Genomic DNA, 19,265 nt, shown 5'->3' with positions numbered 1-19,265 from the left:
ATCAGTGTTGGAATTCTTCAGTTCTTAAAATGTGTTAGAATGTTTTTATATGAATGAGTTGAATTTTTAAGAAAAAAATTGTTAGTTGTTTTATCTTTTGTGTTTTGTGCAATAGGAGGGAGAAAAAATATTATTTGAGATAAAGCAGTCAAATTGCTCTCTGCATAACAGAAAATTAGGCCGTGTTCTAGAAATGGAAGACTCATCATAATTTTTTTCAATTAGAAAGTTGTCTATTTCCTGCCTTATAGTATTGTAGTGCTAAGTGTAACAGAAAAGAATCCACATCTAAATCATATGTCATTAGACTACTTCACCATAGAGGCAGAATACATAGATATTATTATTATTTTTTTTGTTTGTTTGCTTTTTTTTTTTTTCTTAGCTGAGCCATCCTGCTGCCTGTTGGCAGCTCAGCGGCTGCTCAGCTCGGGCCGGGACCCGAACCACTGTTGCTCAGAGCTCAAACTCTTGAGCGAGCTCTTAACCAACTGAGCCACTCGGCCGGCCCTACATAGATATTTTTAATGAAAACAACTGAAGAGATTGACATAGAGGCCACTTGTTAAGGCACATTTTAAAATAAAACACCTTTGTGTATATAAAAATACAGCTGACTCCATATTGATTTATGAAAAATAAATTTATTACATAACACCTTGTTTTTAACAATGTTCGATTTTTTTTTAAATTCAGAATACTTGTGTCATTCATGTAAAATAGTTTGATACAGTACATTGTATGTTATAGGTTTTTTTTTTCCTCAAAAATTCTAAGGCTCTCCTACTCCTTCTCCTTTGCTGAAGTAAGGGCACCCTAAACAACGTGCGAACAAGTTTTAAAAAAGAAAATGAACTGAACAAAATTTTAATAGCACTACACCAACCGGCTTTAAAATCAGGACAAAATATCTGAATGGGATGCCGCACCTTTTTAAGGAAGTTATCATTCATGCTTTTTTTCATCTTAAAGCATGCTCACAAATCAGCAACACCAACAGGAAAAATTAAACACTGTCTATGACAATCATTTTAGTTTGTTTGCTGAACCAAACAGGTTTATATCAATGACAACATATTTAATTACTATCAAATAGCAGCTTTAATACCAGTCAAGTCATAGATTGAAAATAAAAACAAACTTATAAGTTGGAAATTAATCTTTGGGAGTTTTGAAACCTTCCTGGAAAAACTATGTGGCTTTTTGTACTTTCAAAAAAATCCAAGCAATAGTCTTGGTCAAAAAACACTGATTAATGTAGAAAATGGATCAACCCACTTATAAGACACTAAGATGAAAGGTGTACCAAAATAATCTCATTTTGAGTCTCAGTTATTTTGTTGAGTTAACATATACTGTATGTTTCAAGTACCAGTTAAACGTTTCTGTGTGTGTACTATTGGTCAGATAATGTTGTTACACTGAAAGAATTCACCACATACAACGACAAATGCTTGCCCCTAGCACATTTCACAGCTTCAATTGCTACAGACTGTCACTGAAAAAAATGCATTGGTCAGTCTGAACCATGTCAAGTAAACTATGGAAGTAGCAAACCCACAACACAAACTGTGCTAGCACTTTCTGTTCAAGTCTAACTCCAAAACAGGTACAACTTGGAAGTCACTACTCCAATCTGTGAAAAGTGGTGGAACTTGGCTGCTGGACATTCGAGTATGTGGTTGTACAGTACATTCTCATGGCCCATGCCAGGTTCCCGCAGAGCTGCGGCCAGTTCTGCAGCATCAGCAACAGTGCATTGGCGACATTCCAACGCAGCTCAGTACCGGTGTGTCTGATGTGAGTACTGCGGAGGCTGCTGGGAGGTAGTTGAGTAGCCCATGCTGCTCTGTGGCTGTGATGTGCTTGGTCCAGGGTTGGGATAGGCAGCATGTGGATTGGAACGCTAGGAAAGGAGAGCAGGGAGAGGTGTGAGAAGGTGTTTCTACGAGCTGGCTGTATCCCAAGCTGGCAGGCTAATTATGTGTGCTTGAAATACCATTTATTCCAAGGCATTAAGAATGTAAAGGTCTTGTGCTATGCACAATAGCTTTACAATTAAATGACAAAAACCCCAGATCTTTTAATATCAGCTTTTCTTCATGAAGGTCAGAAGTACTGCTAGAAAAAATACTAAGCCAAGTCTGCGCGTGGAGTTCAGTACTTCTACAGCAGTCACCCCTCTTCGTGCTGTTTTGCATCTACTTCAAAAATAATAGCTACCTTGCTTGAGAGGTTTACACATGAACTTAACAATGTATACATTAAGAAATTCAAAGGAAATCCACATGCTAGTTTCTTCAACAGAAACCATCTCAACACACGCATGTGACTAGAGAATAAAAATGAATACAACAAGAAAAGGTACCAAAGAATCATTTTCTTCGGCATTGAATATTTTCATGTCCTTTAAACTAATGAATCTTATTTTCTGCTACAAGTTATGTACAAAAGTAAAATTACAATGATTGAAATGTAAGAGTGGTATTCTCAATTCTAAAAATAGCATAGCACAAAGGGAAAGCCAGTGATAGAGTTTAGGGTCCTCTCATTTTGATCTGTTATATTATTGCCATTCCTGTGCTTCTCTCATACTATTAGCTCCCAAGACAAGTGCTATAAAAGATTAGCTGTAACTTATTACTTTCCTCTTTCAAAGACTATTTAATAAGTCATATAATTCTAAATTCTCCCCATCCTAGCAAAAATGACATTTTAAAAAGAGTGTGCACATGAAATTGGTCAGAAATACTGGTTTAGGAATTACCTATAAAACCAACCACAATAATATCAACAGACAGAGAAGCCCAGCACTTTGGTGCAAAAACTTGGGTTCAGTAGGAAAGGTCAGAAGCCCGCTCTGCTTCATTCTAAGGATGTCATCACCTTCGTGTGCAAACACATTCTGGGGCCCAGAGATGTACTCGCCCTGTCTAGACAAGGGGTGGGGAAGTGAGGAAGGATATGCTGGAACAAGCCCCTGCCTCCACAGGTGTCTGCCTTGATTTCCTTTCACTTTCTGGAAGAGAGCTACTATCAGGCAATGGTTTCCATGGTTTGGTAGGCTGGACCTCTCCCTACCCAAAGCAAAGAGTGTTAGTATCTAATTCTTCAAGTGCAGTAGCGGGCTCTGGGAAACCTACCAGTTTAATATGATCTCTTGTTCTCTTTTAGTAAATAAATAGCTCTAACTGGTCAAGTTTCCAGTACCCTTCCCTACTGACACCCAGGTTAATTGGGAATATGATTGGAATAAGCAGGGAGGTGGTACGCGATTTTCAAAACAGGTCTTTCTGCAAAGGAACTGACTGTCACTTGCTGGGATCCACAAGCAGGCAATGCAGCTGCCTTTGTGTCTGAGTCCTGGTCTCTCACCCCTCACTGGGTGAACACGTGAGGTTTTAGCCTCTACAAGCCTGTTTTCTGAAAGGACAGTGGTAACACTTCACAGGGTTATTATAATGATTGAAGGCTATAAGGTACGCTTCATTATTAGTAAATAGCTGGCACACAGTAAGTACTCAACAAGCTATTATTATTCTTATCATCATCATCACCACCACCACCACCACTTCTGTGCTTACTGTGTCCTATAAATGCTACTAAGAACTTTAATGACAATGATAATAAAAGTGATACAAGTGATCTGTATCATCTTTTAAGTACTCACGCCAGGCTAGCCTTCTACACGTGCTGTGCCTTGGCGGACATTCTCCCATTTAGTCCATCCTACCTCACACTGACCATTATCTACAATCTACAACGAGGGAACTGACAACATCTGGCCACTGATTCAGGATGCCCAGAAGTCGGCAGCAGGGCTAGGATTTGAGCCTGTGTTCTTAACCACTAGGGCATATTGTTGTTTCAAAACCACAGATGCTATTTATTGGGCTCCTACCACAACTGCACGTTCAGCTTCGCTAGTCAGATTTTACAGATGAAAAACGAAAACCCGGAAACGTTACGTTCTATTGCACTTGCTGTCCGTGCCAAGGTCACACAGGGGTGTATATAAGTGGCGTAATTCCAAGTCTGTCTGGTACAGAAGTGAGGCTTCCCCCACTGAACCTTCATCAGCACTGCCCATGCCAGTAACACTGCATTCACGTCAGTGTCACTCCCCAGATGCATAAAGGTCTCAATTACATCGCACGTTCCAACGGCCACAAACCCACATGCAAATGCAGACATGGCGGCTCAATACAAAATAATCTCGAAATACCTGATAGTCTGAGGTCATGATTAGTCCACCTGAGGTAGTGGTAGGAGGAACAACTCTCACTTTCTTCAACGGGGGTCCCTGTGTGTGACTGCTGTCTTGATTCCCTGGGTGACCAGTCCCATTAGTGTGGTTATTGCCCTGCTGCTGCTGCTGGTTCTTCTCAATTGGTTAAACAGAAAGATAAAGTTCCGCTCAGAAGGAGAACAACATACAGCCGAACCAGACAATGTCATGGCAGCACTGACCCAAACAAGCAGACTGTGCTTCAACACTTACTTTGTCTCCTTTGTCATCCGGCTCTTCTTCTGTTAGAAACTCTCGTTTTGGGTAAGGAATTTGACAACCGGCAAAAACACTGACCGCAAAGAGAAAAAAATGATTTCCGGGGTACTAATCAGTATTTTAGATGCTTCGGTTAAGTGGTTTCATTTTAATCTCTTAAGATGGATTACGTCTCCATATTTATAATATAAAAGCCTGTCATACAGCTGAGACAAAATGGATCTTTTCTTCTCACTAGTGACATTACAGCAGGTAATCTAAGGGCTTTTCAATGAATAAAAATAATCAATAATCATCTAATATGACTCAACTTTTTCTTTTATCCCAGTGTTGCTCTTTCATTATAACAACCAAAGTATAGCTTCCAGCTGAAATATTACTATTCAAACACATTTTTTTTACCCTCCCTACTACATATAAAATAAAAGACGGTACTTGGGAATGGGATTTGTAATTGGAACCCAGAAGTGTAACTGCAGGCAGGGAGCAAGCTTGTGAGTTGGAGTGAGTTACAGCACAAGCCACCTGTCACTGGACAACGGGAGGACAGCGGAAACGACGGCTAGAATGTTTCATAAAGACAGGAACACCTCTTACCTATAAACTCCTGCATGACACGTCACTCATAAGAGCTCATTTTTTGCTTGTCACAAGGATTTCCTCGGTCCCCATATAAGAGGAGTTGAAACTAAAAGAAAACAGGCCTCCCCCAATTCTATCACTGGTGACTTAATACACTGATCACTTACTCTGATGTAGGAAGCGGGTCTTCTAAGAAATAGGGGTCCTGCATAGCCTGTTCTGAGGTAATTCGCTTTATTGGGTCCATGGTAAGCAACTTCTGAAGCTGAAATTATAAATCACAGAAACATTACACATTATTTCTCCTAGTTAGACCCTATGGCACATATGTGGGAGGTATATGTTTTTTAATGACTAACATCACAGTTTGGGCATTTATTCCCCCAAACTAACAAAAAAAACTAATTGTTAAATTTAGTACAGTAATTCACATTTAGTCACTCTGATATCTGTTATCTCATGTGGTTCTCCTATAAGAAGTAACTGAAATTGTATCTTCTTACTCCAAATAAGTGATCTCTTCTCTATGTTATCTAAACTGCTTTATCCAATTGAGAACAGGACTAAAATTCTTATATTTTTTATTCTTTTTCCATTAAGGGGAAAAATTGTTATAACACAAATAATACACTAGCCATATGTGGCTATTCAGATTTAAATCCAAATAAACTAAAGCAAAATTAAGTTAAAAAAAATCAATTTCTCAGTCATATCAGGGACTTTTCTAGAGCTCAATAGCCAAGGAGCTACCCTATTGGACAGCACAGATCATCAGAGAAAGTTCTCCTGGGCAGTGTGGTAATAGTCTAAAAATAAATATGGTAATTGATATAGACCTTGTAAAGTACAGAGGTGTGGTGATGAATGGAGATTGTGGAAGGAGGCTGCTTTGGTTAAAATCCTGACTTGATATTTCTTAGCTGAGTGACTTTGAACAAGTTGCTTAACTTCTCTGTAACCCCATTTGTCAAATGGAACTAAAAGTTGCATTTATTGTCATAGGTTTGTTTTCAGGATTAAATGAGTTAATATATGGAAAGCAATTATAATGGTGCCTAGTGCAAAGAAAGCACTATATAAATGTTAGCAATTATTATTATTGTTATTATTATCACTACATATAGAAATGTCACACTAATATGAAAACTCAGTCTTCTTTGGTGAAAACAATGTACTGAAAGCTCTTTGACCTACAATATTTGATTTAAATAGTGGTTTAAGAGATTAGCTAAACAGTGGTCTCTTAGCTTGTGATCTGATGTACTGCAGTGGTTTTCCGACTACAAAGTACAACAGACTCGCCCTGAAGTGCTTCTAAAACAGACTGTTGGGCCCTCCTCCCGAGCTGCTAACCGGTCTAGCTGGGGGGTCCTGCTGGACGGAAGCCCAAAGACCTGCATGTCCAACAGGCCCCCAGGTGAGTCTAAGGCTGCGGGATGAGGACCATACTTTGAACACCAAGGAGCTAATAGACATGCTCAGCCTTAATGAGAGATGTCACAACTAGAGAACAGAAGGATATAAAATAATTAAAAATGTAGATTAAATACTTGGGATAATGAGATTTAAATTTAATTTTAATGATCGGATATTTCAATGGAAGTACAATTTTATTTTTAGAGTTGAAAGGAAAAGCTATTGGTTTGCTATTTAAAATACCTAACAGTTTTAATGGAGTCATGTTTAATGGAGTTATAATGGGACCACCCAAGATAGGTCATTCCAGTAAAAACAAGCAAGTAAGCCGCAAAGGAAGTATAGCTCTAGAATTTCAGTGGTGATGGTAGTTAGAGTAATTTCAGACTATACTGAGTAGTAGTGAGTTGGGGGGAACAGTAGCTCCCCTACATTGTGACTTTTGATCTATCACTCTTATCATTATTTTGTTAGAATAAATCTGTCCATGCTTTTGAAGGAATTGGGCTCCTGTGGTAAGTACATTATAGTGAACCATTATTTGGATAATAATACACTGTGTGTAATATGATACATTAAGCATGGCTTTTTAAATTGCTGACAAGCTATGAAACCATATGATAACATAAAAATAAGTAGAAGATGTAGAAACAGAAACAGGAGAAGAAGAAAAGCAGAAGCAGAAGAAATGTTTGCCAAGTGGCCTGGACTGTAATAAAGGAAACGTTAATCCTTTCAAAGGGAAAAAAAAAAAATCCCATTTAATGAACTCATTAAAAAATATTAGGAATAAAGGAGTAAAAGAATTTTAAGCCAAGCAAACTGTAACCTGCTTCCTCAGGTTCTTCTGCCTTTTATGTTATATAACTTTTTCAAAAACAAAACTGAAAATATTTTTAATTTTTATGGTATAAAAATTGAAATTTTATTGTAAACAAATTTAAGTTGGCAATTATAGAATATAACCTCATCATAAATTACCCTGATTGTGCATAGATTAAATTAGATTCTAGGTCAAGTCAGTTTTTTTTCTATAAACTAATAAATACTGAATTTCTCACTCTCAGAAAAAGCAAATAATACATACAATCACTGAAAGATTTCTAATACCCAAGTTTATAAGAGGTATCTTCGGAGTTAAAAATTTTGTAAACAGTCTTTCAGAGTTGAAACAAAATAATCTGTAAAAAATATTTCTGAATGGTGGGACTGTTTCCTTCTTGATTCTTCTCTGAAATTTTTAAATAACTGATGAAAACTAATAATGAATTAAAAAAATGCTCTTGACAGACTTGGTACAATGGCTATCTTTAGGAAATCTAATCTAACCATGCTATGGGTTTGGAAAAACAAATATCTGGATGTCTTTACTATTGTGTACCAACACGATCTCTGCATTTACCATGAAAGTATTCTAAACGTGTTGAGTAGCCATATAAATAGACCCAAAAAGTCTCAGGATGGGCTAATGAGTTAGGGGAAAAAATGCATTTCATTAGTACTGTTCCCTAAAGCTTACCAAGTGGAATGCTTTACTGTCTGGTTTAACTTTATGTTTTTCCATATACTTGATAAGGCTGCAGTTGGTATACCTGAAAGAGAAATGCTATGAAATATCTATATTAGAGTTGAGGTTAATTTTATACTGGCTGAAGTTTTTCCAAACAGGATTATTTCAATCATGATCAATATAGAATATATGTTGGAAACTGTATGATTAGCACAATAAGAGTAGCGTTACAACAATTTTATACTTCATTCTATATTCACACTGGTCACGTCTGAATGGATACCACTGATTACATGCAAGATAATTTCATGAATAATATATACTGAATAGCTTTTTTCATATGAATGCTATCTCAACAATTATCTTAAATAACGTATGGGTCAAAAGTTTAACTCAGCCTTAAAATAAATAAAAAAGAAAAAAAATTGCTATAGGCCTATAAACTCTCCTCTCCCCATCCCCTAATCTTCCATTAGTCCTTCTTCTATTAAAACATGCTTAAAGTTACACAACCCAGGCAGGTAGGCAACTGGCTACTGGAGAGGTTTGTTTAGTTCAGTCTCTTATTGCCTCAGCTATGATACTTTCCACTGATGCTTTCAGAAAGTAATAAACATGGAAAGAAATGAAACTTTTTTCTCATATCCAAATCAGCTGCTAATATTGGATATTCTTCATATCACTTAAACATCTTAAGAAAGACTGTCATAATGTAAAATATTTATTAGAGTAAATATGTAAAATTACTTATAGGAATAATCTTATATTGAGTATTCTGTTGAGTAGACAATCTTCCACTGAGTATTCTGGAAAAGCAAAAATCAACAAAGGGTCTATTTTCTTTCCAACTTACGTATTTCTTCTGAAATCTTTCATTAATGTTGAATGTTCAGGCATCTTTTTTATATCTTCCCAATCTTTATCTGTGAAATACATTGATAAAATTTTATGTTGTCTAGGTTCCTATTCTTAAGACCTTTAATAAAGGTTACCTCAATTTTCATTACATTTCCTATAATTTTAACCTCCATGAAGCAGACTTCAAATTAATGGTCAGCTATAGTAAACATCTTGCACTGTGGGTACAATTCTCCATCCTGTGTATAGCACTAGTTCTCTCGTTTTAATGCCAACTTCCTATTTGTTTTACTATGTTACCTCAATTTCTATAACTAGAGGAGAATAAATTATAAATATTCCCATTATTAAATAGTTCTATTTCTATTTGTAAAACCACTTCCCCCTCCCCGCCTTTTCCACCAAATTTCTTGGTTACATCAGCAACCCATCTCTTTAATGATAAATGTAATGTCTTTCCTATCAGTAGCTTTAAGATACACTTCTTTTTATATGGCCCTCCTTACTTTCGCCTTGTTAAATGCATTGCTTTACATCAGCAATCTATGAAAGATATAACTAGTAGGATATAACTAGTATATTAATAAATTGGCTGTTGCCTTGGCTAGTTTCAGTAACATTAACAAAAACAACCCCAGATACTAATTAATACATTAGGTAGAAAACCTTTTGGTTGGTTTTGTTGGTATTAGAGTTGCTCAAACACCACGTGCTAGATAACGTGTGTTCTCTGTTCCCGTCAGTGGGCTTTACTGCGAGTCCACTAAGTGCACAGCACTGTAACAGGTGGCTTAACAGCACCTTTTGCTTTTAAATGATCTTCAGAGGTTCAGTTTTCTTTCAATTTACTTGTAAAAATATTTACTACCTTCCTCCACAGAAATCACATATTACAAAGTAAACTAAATACATACTTTAAGCTCATAAAAGGAATTTTCTTCTTAACTATTTCCTTTCTCCAATTTCTCTATTTTGTCAATTTCTCAAGCTAGAAATCCTGATAGTCTTACTCTTCCCTGAATTACACACTTCCTATGAAAATTATATCTTTGTCCTTTATTCTCCATCTTGATTATCACTTTACACTAGATTACTGCTATAGACAAGCAGCTGGTCTCCCTGACCAGTCACCTCTCTTTCATTGATTTTTTACATACCACTACCAGGCTAATCTTTTCAAAATATAACATAAATCATGTTAAACTGTTCTCAAGCACTTATCATGGATTTTCATTCTTTAGCCTATCACATCGGAACTCTGCTGCCTGCTTTTCATGCTCCTTATAAGCTGAGTCTACCTTAACTGTGGAACCACACATTAAGAACCACCTCCTAGGAGGCCTTCCCCACTTTCACCCTCTCCTAAGCCATGTTCCTTTCCCTGGGGCCCATTCAGAAGTGGGAAACAAAGTCCACTCTGCTCCATCTACTCAAACCATACCCATTCTTAAAATAGTACAGTACAATGTAAACTCCAAGAGGACGAGATTCATGTCTGATATGTCAGCAATACTTTATATTTGACACAGTGCCTGGCACATGACAGGAGCTCAATAAATATTCGGTGAATAAATGAAATTCCCATCACCACAAAGCAGTCTTTGCAGAACTGTTAACCAATTCTGGAGAAAGATAATATATGTGTAGTTACTCTGCATTTACTGATAATTAACACCCTTGTAAGGGAATGTGAAATTATAACTCCTAGATATTTCTGTATGAGTCTTGAGTTATACTGACCTAAGCAAACTTCCTAATAAATTATTTCTAATAAGTACTTGACAAGTCAAAATTATGTAGGGGTTTTAAACAAATGTGTATTATTGGACCAATGGGCAGAGTTTTGGGATAACGAAGGACAGGGATCCAATGCCCATCGGGAGACACCTGAACAGCTTTCTTCCCGCTGCATCATGGTCGATGTGGAATGCAAGCCTTTCACCCACATTCTGACTCTTCTAACAGAACGCTTAAAACAATGTTCTTACTGATGAGGGTTATAGAGCAAAAAATGCTATTATTCAACAATGTGATTCTGTACAGCGCCCTAAATAAAAATCGTATTTGAAATTTGTATTCAAATCCTAAATAATGGCAGTATTATAGGTGCTGCCAGACAAAACTGCACGCTGAATTTTATTTATAGTGCCCAGTGATAAGAACTAAAGACACCTTTTTAGTACAGATACTGCAAATATTTTATCATTTCAAATATTAAACAACAAAACAAAACAGAACAAAAACCAAAATGAAACAAAAATACACCCTCAAATTCAGGAAACCCACAAATATTTTTTTTGCTAATATGTGAACTCTACAAATTTTGCTATTTCTATGGATCTTTGAGTAATGCAAGTCATAAATATAAAGAATCAAGTAAGAGTAGCTTTTATCAGCTAAAATTATACACCTCTCCAATGAAGATATCTAAGTTCAAACAACAGTGATTTAAAAACAAAAACATGTGTACCTGCAGGAAATCCCATTACATTGAATATTCTGTCCAGCTGGTCATGGTGATAAGGATTACTAGTTTTGATGTCCTCTTGTCGACAGTGAAATATTGGTTCTGACGTTAGTAGTTCTGCAAATATACACCCTATAGCCCAAATATCTTTAAAACAAAAAGACAAAAAAAAAAAAAAAAAAAAAAAAAAAAAAAAAAAAAAAAAAAAAAAAGGAAAAAAGAAAAAGAAAGGAGGAAAATAAAGTGGTTCTTTCCAAAAGAAAATACATTTTTATCTTGGCGGGGAATGTTTTTNAAAAAAAAGGAAAGGAAAAAAGAAAAAGAAAGGAGGAAAATAAAGTGGTTCTTTCCAAAAGAAAATACATTTTTATCTTGGCGGGGAATGTTTTTCTTTCCTTTCTTTCCCTAATAAGTCATATTAATTAATTCCTAAGCAATTACAATGATAAATATCATGGAATATGGTTTGTAAATATATATTCCCATTCCTCCCACCCCAATTATTCATTCCCTGTTATACCTCCACCCCACCTAATGGCTTCATTCCAAGTTTAAATCAAATTTATTAGTTGAATTTTGGGCGAGTTTTAAATGCCTCAAACATTACCTTATCTATCAAATACATACAAAGCAATATACGGAGCATGGGAACCACAAACAAACAAAAGTAAACAAAAAATAAACCAACAGAAAACCCAAACAACCTTTGAAATTGGGCATAGTTGCCAAAAACAATCAGCACAATTTTTTTTGTGGTAAAAAATATTTTTTTCTTTATCTTGTTTATGTACTTGCTGATTTGTAAAGTTCCAATAACTATTCTCCTATGTTAGCACTATTTAGGAAGGTGCTATTACAATAAGAAAAATACAGTGATTGACCTCAAATATTCTAATGAAACAGCATTTCTACTTGAACAGTTTTTCATTCAAAGTGTTTATGCTATAGCAGTGTCAGATTTAGCAAGTTTAAGTATTTAATATGGACAACAAAATAGGGGGTAAAACACAACATTTAAAATGGATACAAAGGCTACAAATTCATAGGAATTACTTGTAAAGGGCAGGCAAATGGATTTCTTTGTATACAATAAATTCCCCTCGTTCACGTTAAGATATTGGCTAACTTTCCCTTGTATTATATTTTTACTCAATAAAGATCTATATTTAGAAATTAAAGCTGAAAGTATTCCAGTTCTACTTTTAGCAAATCCCAAAAATGACAATGTTAACTTTTCCACACTGAGTACAATGGTGTAGACACAGCAGATACTCAATGAGTAGTTTTTGACTGATCTAACCAATACCTGTGGTAAATATAAATCACGATAGGGGGACAAATAAAAAACACTATTTTATTGAAGTTTACTCTTCAGCTATTTTAGTGGTTGCCACTTAAATAGAAAATGAGAAAAAATTTATTAATTTATAAAAACTGAAAACTCTTCAACTCCAAAACTGGAATACAGGTATTTAATTTAATGTAAAATTATCACATTTACATTTCAGAGTCACAAGTTAATCATCTATTTACTTAAAGATTATACACCCTAACTACCAGCAAGTGATTTTTAAAAAATGACAGTTTGTATTATCAGTTTTATCCTACATCAGAGAACCAAGTCTAGCCCATACCACTCACTATATGGAAAAGTTTCATCAGGAAATATAAACCAAACTATTTTGTTTTTAGCGTCCGAGAGTAAATGGGGAAATCAGGGCGTTTGTGATTACTCTTTTTACATAGCTACCCCATATAAACCTGGTCTCTGATCATCTTAACCAGATGAAAGCTAAGCAAGCTGAGTGGGTCCCCGAAAAGCTGACGGGCCAGCTTGCGTGCTGAACACCCTGCTGACAGCACCCAGAAGACACTGTAATAACTCCTTCTGGTTGGCTGTGCAAAATTCTAAAGAAGAGAATAAAATATGTAAAGGAAGACGAGAGGTGAACAAATAGTTTAGCCACTCCTAAAGCTACACTGCCTTTAAAATAAAAAGTCAAGAATGTAGGAAAAAACTTGATTGAGCCTTGCTGACCCTCACCCTAATAACCTCTTTCTTTATATGTCTTCTATGATTTTTCACTCTTGTCAATTTCACCAAACTTCCTTTCTTCAAAATCCTGACACAGACATTAATCATGAATTTGAGTTAGCTAATTAGGGTATTTCAGACAAATTTCTAAATCTTTGTAAATAAATCTCTCCTACCTATCTTGCCTATTTTTTTTTCAGATTGTGCCAAGTTCATGGAAAAGTTCTTTCCTGCTCACCTACCTGCTTAACTCCTTCTAGAAAGATTTTTCCTAATTAAAAACATGTAAATCCCATCTACTTCTCAAAATCTGTGATGTTCATGTGTAGTTACTGAGTGAACCAGGAAAAGGAGATAGCAATTGGCACGCTACACAGGCCCAAACGGGGGAGAGGGGGTTGTTAAATAATGTTTTAATCAATAGGTGTACTAAAAGCAAGCTTCTATCTTAATGAAAGAGTGAATTCTCATCCTCCTATTTATTGTCTATTTCCCACTTAATAGAATGCTACATAATCAGTGGGCATTCAGTTATTTGAGGACAAGAGCTTAAAAGTTCATACTTCAGTAAAACTTAAGACTACTTTACTGACAATTAATTTAAAATTAATAACTCTCTTTCAGCCTTCTCCACCAAGTCAATCAAGCAAACTGAACCCCAAACACTCAAAGCTGAATTAAACGTTGTCCCTGGAAGTACAATGTTTACTAACCTATTATTTTCCTCTCTTTGGTTTAATGATTCAGCCTGCAGTTCTGAACAACTGAATAAATGATCACAGCACTAAAATCTGTTTGCAATAGAAATTAGGAACATGTTAGCTGAGTGTGTTGGGATTTTTTCCGTGTTCTTTTGCTGCTTCTCCGTAGCTTTCAGTGTAACATAATCCAAGTTCACTAGCAGATTTAACCCTTCTAAATGATGCTGAAGGTATTTAGCAAATTATGTATAAATTCAACCACAAAGGTTCTTCAATCAGCTGCTCACACTACAACTATCTGACAGAAAAGTCAAAATGCTAGGGAAGTTCCTGGTAGGTAGCTTTACCTGCGGTGTGGGGAATTTGTTAAATACTTTAATGGATCCTTGGGCCACCTGCATAGGTAATGGAAAGAGTGGAATTGTGTGGGATAGACTGGAAACAAGGAAGAAATTTCATTTTTTACTCTTTTATTCTATTTTTAAAAACTTATATTAAAAATGGTTTGTGTATGATTTCTCTCTCTCAAACAAAGCAATTTGTAAGATACCTACATGATAACTTTTTGAGCCAATGTTTTGATAGAAGTGTTCTTCAAGACTGTCCTTGGCCAAGTCAGGTGGACAGGGAGTGGGGATCACCAATGCAGAGGGACTGGCACTGACCTAAGTTTCAATCATTTGCACCCAAATCAGTTCCCTCTGTGATCCCCCTACCTCAGAGGGCAGTTGTTTTTACCTAAGGTCAACTTTCAGAGTTAACGGGAATCTAAGAGATGAATTAGGCTCAATTCTCATTTTCAGAAAATGTACGCGTGGGCACGCGTGCGCGCACAAACACACACACACACACACACACACACACACACACACATCCAGTGGCAAAGCTAAGGCTAAATCAGATTCCTAGATTTTGTTACTTCCGTTGCTCAAGGATGACTAAATTATTTTATGCATGTATTCATACTGTCTTCTCAACTGGTCTGGAAATCCTTTATGGGTAAACTACATAATATGCATTCATTTTGGTTTCTCTTAAGTTTTAAAAAGGTTATCTAATAGTTACCCAATAAATTTTTATGTTAATGAGGAGGAAGAAGGGGAAAAATATGAAGAAAGGCCTCTTTCCCAAATTCTACCTACCCAAACTGCTGGTGGTTTAGCTTTGTGACAAACAGCCCTGCACTAAAACTGCTGGGCTATAGAATTTACTAGTGAATATCAGGTTATACAAACCTTAATGTTCACAGCAGTTTCTTAATAAAAAAGAAAAAGATAATAACAAGCCAGAGTCACGAGCTTATGTGACAGTACATTTCTTAATTTAAATTAATTCAAAGTCTCAAGTTTTCATTTAACAGTAGCTAAGATGCATACAAATCACTTCTATTTGTATGGTCTGTTAATATGGCTTACCAAAAGTAACATTGCTTTTAAATATTCATTTTCTAGGTGGAAAATAATAGCTATGTATCTTATTAGTTTATACGCTTAAGTACATTTAGAATATACTTGTATAAAAAGATATCCAAATATGTACTCAAACACAGAACTACCTTCAATAATATTTATTTTTCTTTCTAACTGACTAAAATATATGTGTGTGTGTGTGTGTGTAAATATATATATTTATATATATATTTATATATACTTTTATTTTGGAATAATTTGAGATTTATAAAAAAATCTCAAAGATACTTGAGAAGTCCCATATCTAACTGACTTAACTTTATACACCTTTATTTTTCTATAAAATAAAATGTGATCTCAAAGCAGGTAAGAAGATTAGTCAACATAAAGATTTTCTTGACAAAAAGACATGTTGGATTCATTGATATGGGGAAATGATCATAAGTATTTCTCCCTTTTTCTTCTTGAGTACTCACCAAAATGGCAGCAAAGTAATAAAAGTACAAATCCACAGTAATAAAAAGAACAAGAGGGACAAGACTCAGTCATTTATTCACTAAACAGTGCTGAGTTCGCACTACAGGCACTGAACTGCAGTGGGGAACAGCTAGGCCAGGCCTTTCTATTTTAGACACTGATCACTGCTATCAAGACAGCAAGACAGAAGTGTGATGGGGAAGTTAGGGTGCTTACTTTAGACTGTGTGATCAAGGAAGTTCTCTGTGAAGAGGTAGTATTTTGACTATGATCTGAATGAAACAAAGAGACTGGCATGTAAAGACCCGACCTAGGCAGAGATATATGGAAACATTTCTAGAAAATGAAAGGCAGATGAAACAGTTCAGAGAAGGTCCTAAAGCCCCAGTATTACTGGCGAGTGGGAAGCAGATTTGTCCTGCACACCTCTGGGAAGATTTTGTACTTTGAAATGCCATCTACAAGGTCTGTACACATTTTCAACTTGTGGTTGGGAATCCACAGAGGGTATGCAGAGGGCCAACAAGTGGTATGCGAATTTCTGACTAAGGGTGGTTATCACTCCTTATCCCTGCGTTATCCAAGGGTCAGCTGCGTTTTGAAGAGTTGATCCTCCTCACCCCATTCTCCTGCGCTGCCCTGGGGCTGCCAGGTATACAAAGACTGGGCCAAAAGCTGGAGGATTCTCCCTTTAAAACATCTGAATGGCTTCAGAGCAAAGACTTGTGCATACTGGCATTTAGGGTTTTCCCTCTCACTGGCAGTTCTCTGCTGGATGACCCTAAAGTCCTACAATCTATGTACAGAGTTCTCAAGTGGCTTTTAGTAATCTTATTCTTAAATACGAAGAGACAATCAAGGGTCAAGGAACAGTGGAGGAACACTTGTCACATGGCAGGATGAGACCAAGACATATAGCAGTGTCATCACTGGCTTCAGAGATACTTGAGAAGCTTTTCCTTCCACAAAACAATACAAAATGTTATGGAACATTAATAATCACAGAATAAGAAGGGGCTCTTGGAGATAAAAAAGACAAAGACAGAAAAATATGAGAAGAAAAGTGGTCTAAAGGATCAGTCCAAGAAGTCCAACATCTGCCTACACTCGGTTTAGGAGAGAGAGAAAATAGGGACACAGGAATGCATTTCAGATCGAATATGCCTACCAAGTAGCCAGCACATCACTGCGAAATATTAGGATGATAAATCTTATTTGCTTTCTGACAGAAAGAAACCCCAGGTATCCACCAATGAATGAGAATAAGATTGGCATGAGACATTTCGTTAGCAACGCTGATGCTAGAAGACAATGGAGGAACACCATCAGGTTCTGAGGCAGAATTATTTTGTACCTAGAATTTTAAATCTGACCAAGCTGTCAAGTAAGACAAAGGCCTTTTTGAGAAATACAAGAACTAGAAAATTTACCTTTTAGCTCTAAGACACCGGTGCTTCCAAAGGAAGTCACTTGAGAATATGCTGTAGCAAAATAAGGGATGAAATAATGCAATCTAAAAAGAAATAGATCCAACCAAGAGGAATAAAAAAGAGAAAAGCCAGGACGAAAACCAATCTAGAATACAGCAAAGCATAGAAAACTTCAGGATGGAGTGATCCAAAAAAAGAAAGTTGAGTTTAATGCCATCCTGGGGGACACAGAACAAGTTAATGATGCAATAAACACATACACACAGGCAAAAAGAGGCAAAGAACGTTAAGAAAAAACTACTTGATAAAATTCAGCCAAATAAAATGAAGCAGAATAAAGATGTAAGTAATGGAAAACTTGTGGGAAAAGCACTGTGGTAGCTGAACACTGAATCCATTACAATATATAATCTAAGTATAAACCATGGGAAATAGGACTTGCAAACAGAAAATAAACGCTGTACACATTGACAAAGTAGTAATAATAATGATGATAATGACATTACTAATGCAGCTTAAAAATTGAGAGGCTGGTGGGGGAAGAAGTATAAGAGCATTAATTTCCTAATACTTCATAATAGGGAGGTAACCAATACTATCAAAGATTTCAAAGTGAATTAAAATGTTCTAAACTCCTACTTTTTTTTTAATAATTTTTTTTCCTTAACTGTAAGGGGGACTTTTAGAAGCTGACATTTCTTTTGTTGAAAGAATCATCTGTCTGAAGTTCAATGATTTAGAAATTTTACTAATTTTATTTTTTTTAAGTAAAATTAAATTTAAAACACTTTTGTTTTAATATCTATTGTTTTTAATATCTATTTACCTATCAGAGAGCTATGTCTGGAATGATATACCCATAATGCTAATGATGGTATTTCTAGGTAGTAGAATTTTAGGTTAGTTTTTGCTCTTATTTTTATAATTTCCTATGTTTCTTCATTTAAAAATATATAGAAATATATACACACACACACACACACACACACACACACACACATATTTTATAACAACAAAACCACTTTTAAAACATATGGACTCTTAATGGGTTCTACTCACCAATAGCTTTGGTATAATGTCTTGCTCCAAGAAGTAATTCTGGGGCTCGGTACCAGAATGTTACGACTACTGGATCCAAGTCTGCTAAAGGCTTCAAAGGTGAATTAAATAATCGGGCAAAGCCCATATCAGCTGTGAAAGAAAAAGTAATAATGTTAAGTAAATAGATATTAACAAATTGAACTGCTTACTCTAATTTTACCATTGGTACTTAGTGAGATATGACAAACGTGCTGAATTCTGGGAGAAAAAACGCACAAAATCTTTTCAGAAGTCTACAAGTCTAAGGTCTTCGTTCTTTGCAAACTACTATCACTCTTTGGCTGGGTTAGAGACAGGCTCTGCTGCCAGAGGTCAAGGGTGACCCTACTCCTCTGGGCAGATTTCTTTCCATCTGTCACACCACTAGTAGGGACAGGATTGTTAAGCTGCATTTCCATTCTCTGCATCATTCACAAGCCTGGCGACACTAGACCAGAGTTAAGGCTTTCTGTGATTTGCATCAATAGCCTGTTCACTCGTGTAATCAAAAGTTGACTATACAGTACGTTCACACTACTGTTTCCCACCATTTATTTGGGTTGAATTTTACTAATTTAAAGAATAGCATATTGTTAAGCTGGAAAAGACTTTAAAGGTCATATAATTCAATCACCTTTTTCAAATGAGGAAATTGATTTAACAAATGTCATAATTCATATCTCAGAGCTGGAGCTGTGGTGAGATATAGTTCATGGCATTTAACATGGTTTAATATGTGGTGTAGTTATTCAGGCCAGGCTGCCGATCTTACTAAACTGTAATCCTCTTAAAG

General features: G+C 35.9%; 1 protein-coding gene across 6 annotated transcripts in view; it reads right to left on the bottom strand.

Moving 5' to 3' along the window:
• Window positions 1–624: 624 nt before the first annotated feature.
• Window positions 625–19,265, bottom strand: part of CDK8 (cyclin dependent kinase 8) — a 112,798-nt gene continuing 94,157 nt past the window's right edge. For 2 of the 6 annotated variants that reach the window (XM_019651468.1, XM_019651473.1), the window contains 8 exons: window positions 18,452–18,583; window positions 11,344–11,487; window positions 8,869–8,938; window positions 8,025–8,097; window positions 5,257–5,354; window positions 4,502–4,580; window positions 4,226–4,384; window positions 625–1,906 (listed from right to left, as the gene is read on the bottom strand). In XM_019651468.1, the coding sequence (XP_019507013.1) occupies window positions 1,781–1,906; window positions 4,226–4,384; window positions 4,502–4,580; window positions 5,257–5,354; window positions 8,025–8,097; window positions 8,869–8,938; window positions 11,344–11,487; window positions 18,452–18,583 (881 nt within the window). In that variant the 3' untranslated portion in view covers window positions 625–1,780. The remainder of the gene's footprint in view (window positions 1,907–4,225; window positions 4,385–4,501; window positions 4,581–5,256; window positions 5,355–8,024; window positions 8,098–8,868; window positions 8,939–11,343; window positions 11,488–18,451; window positions 18,584–19,265) is intronic. The other 4 variants (XM_019651469.1, XM_019651470.1, XM_019651472.1 and 1 more) reach the window with 4 other exon arrangements.

This window comes from Hipposideros armiger, unplaced genomic scaffold, assembly GCF_001890085.2.
Source record: "Hipposideros armiger isolate ML-2016 unplaced genomic scaffold, ASM189008v1 scaffold_160, whole genome shotgun sequence".
NCBI classification, from domain to species: domain Eukaryota; kingdom Metazoa; phylum Chordata; class Mammalia; order Chiroptera; family Hipposideridae; genus Hipposideros; species Hipposideros armiger.
The sequence above is the reverse complement of the archived record's forward strand: the minus strand, read 5'-3'. Positions and strand labels throughout refer to the sequence as shown.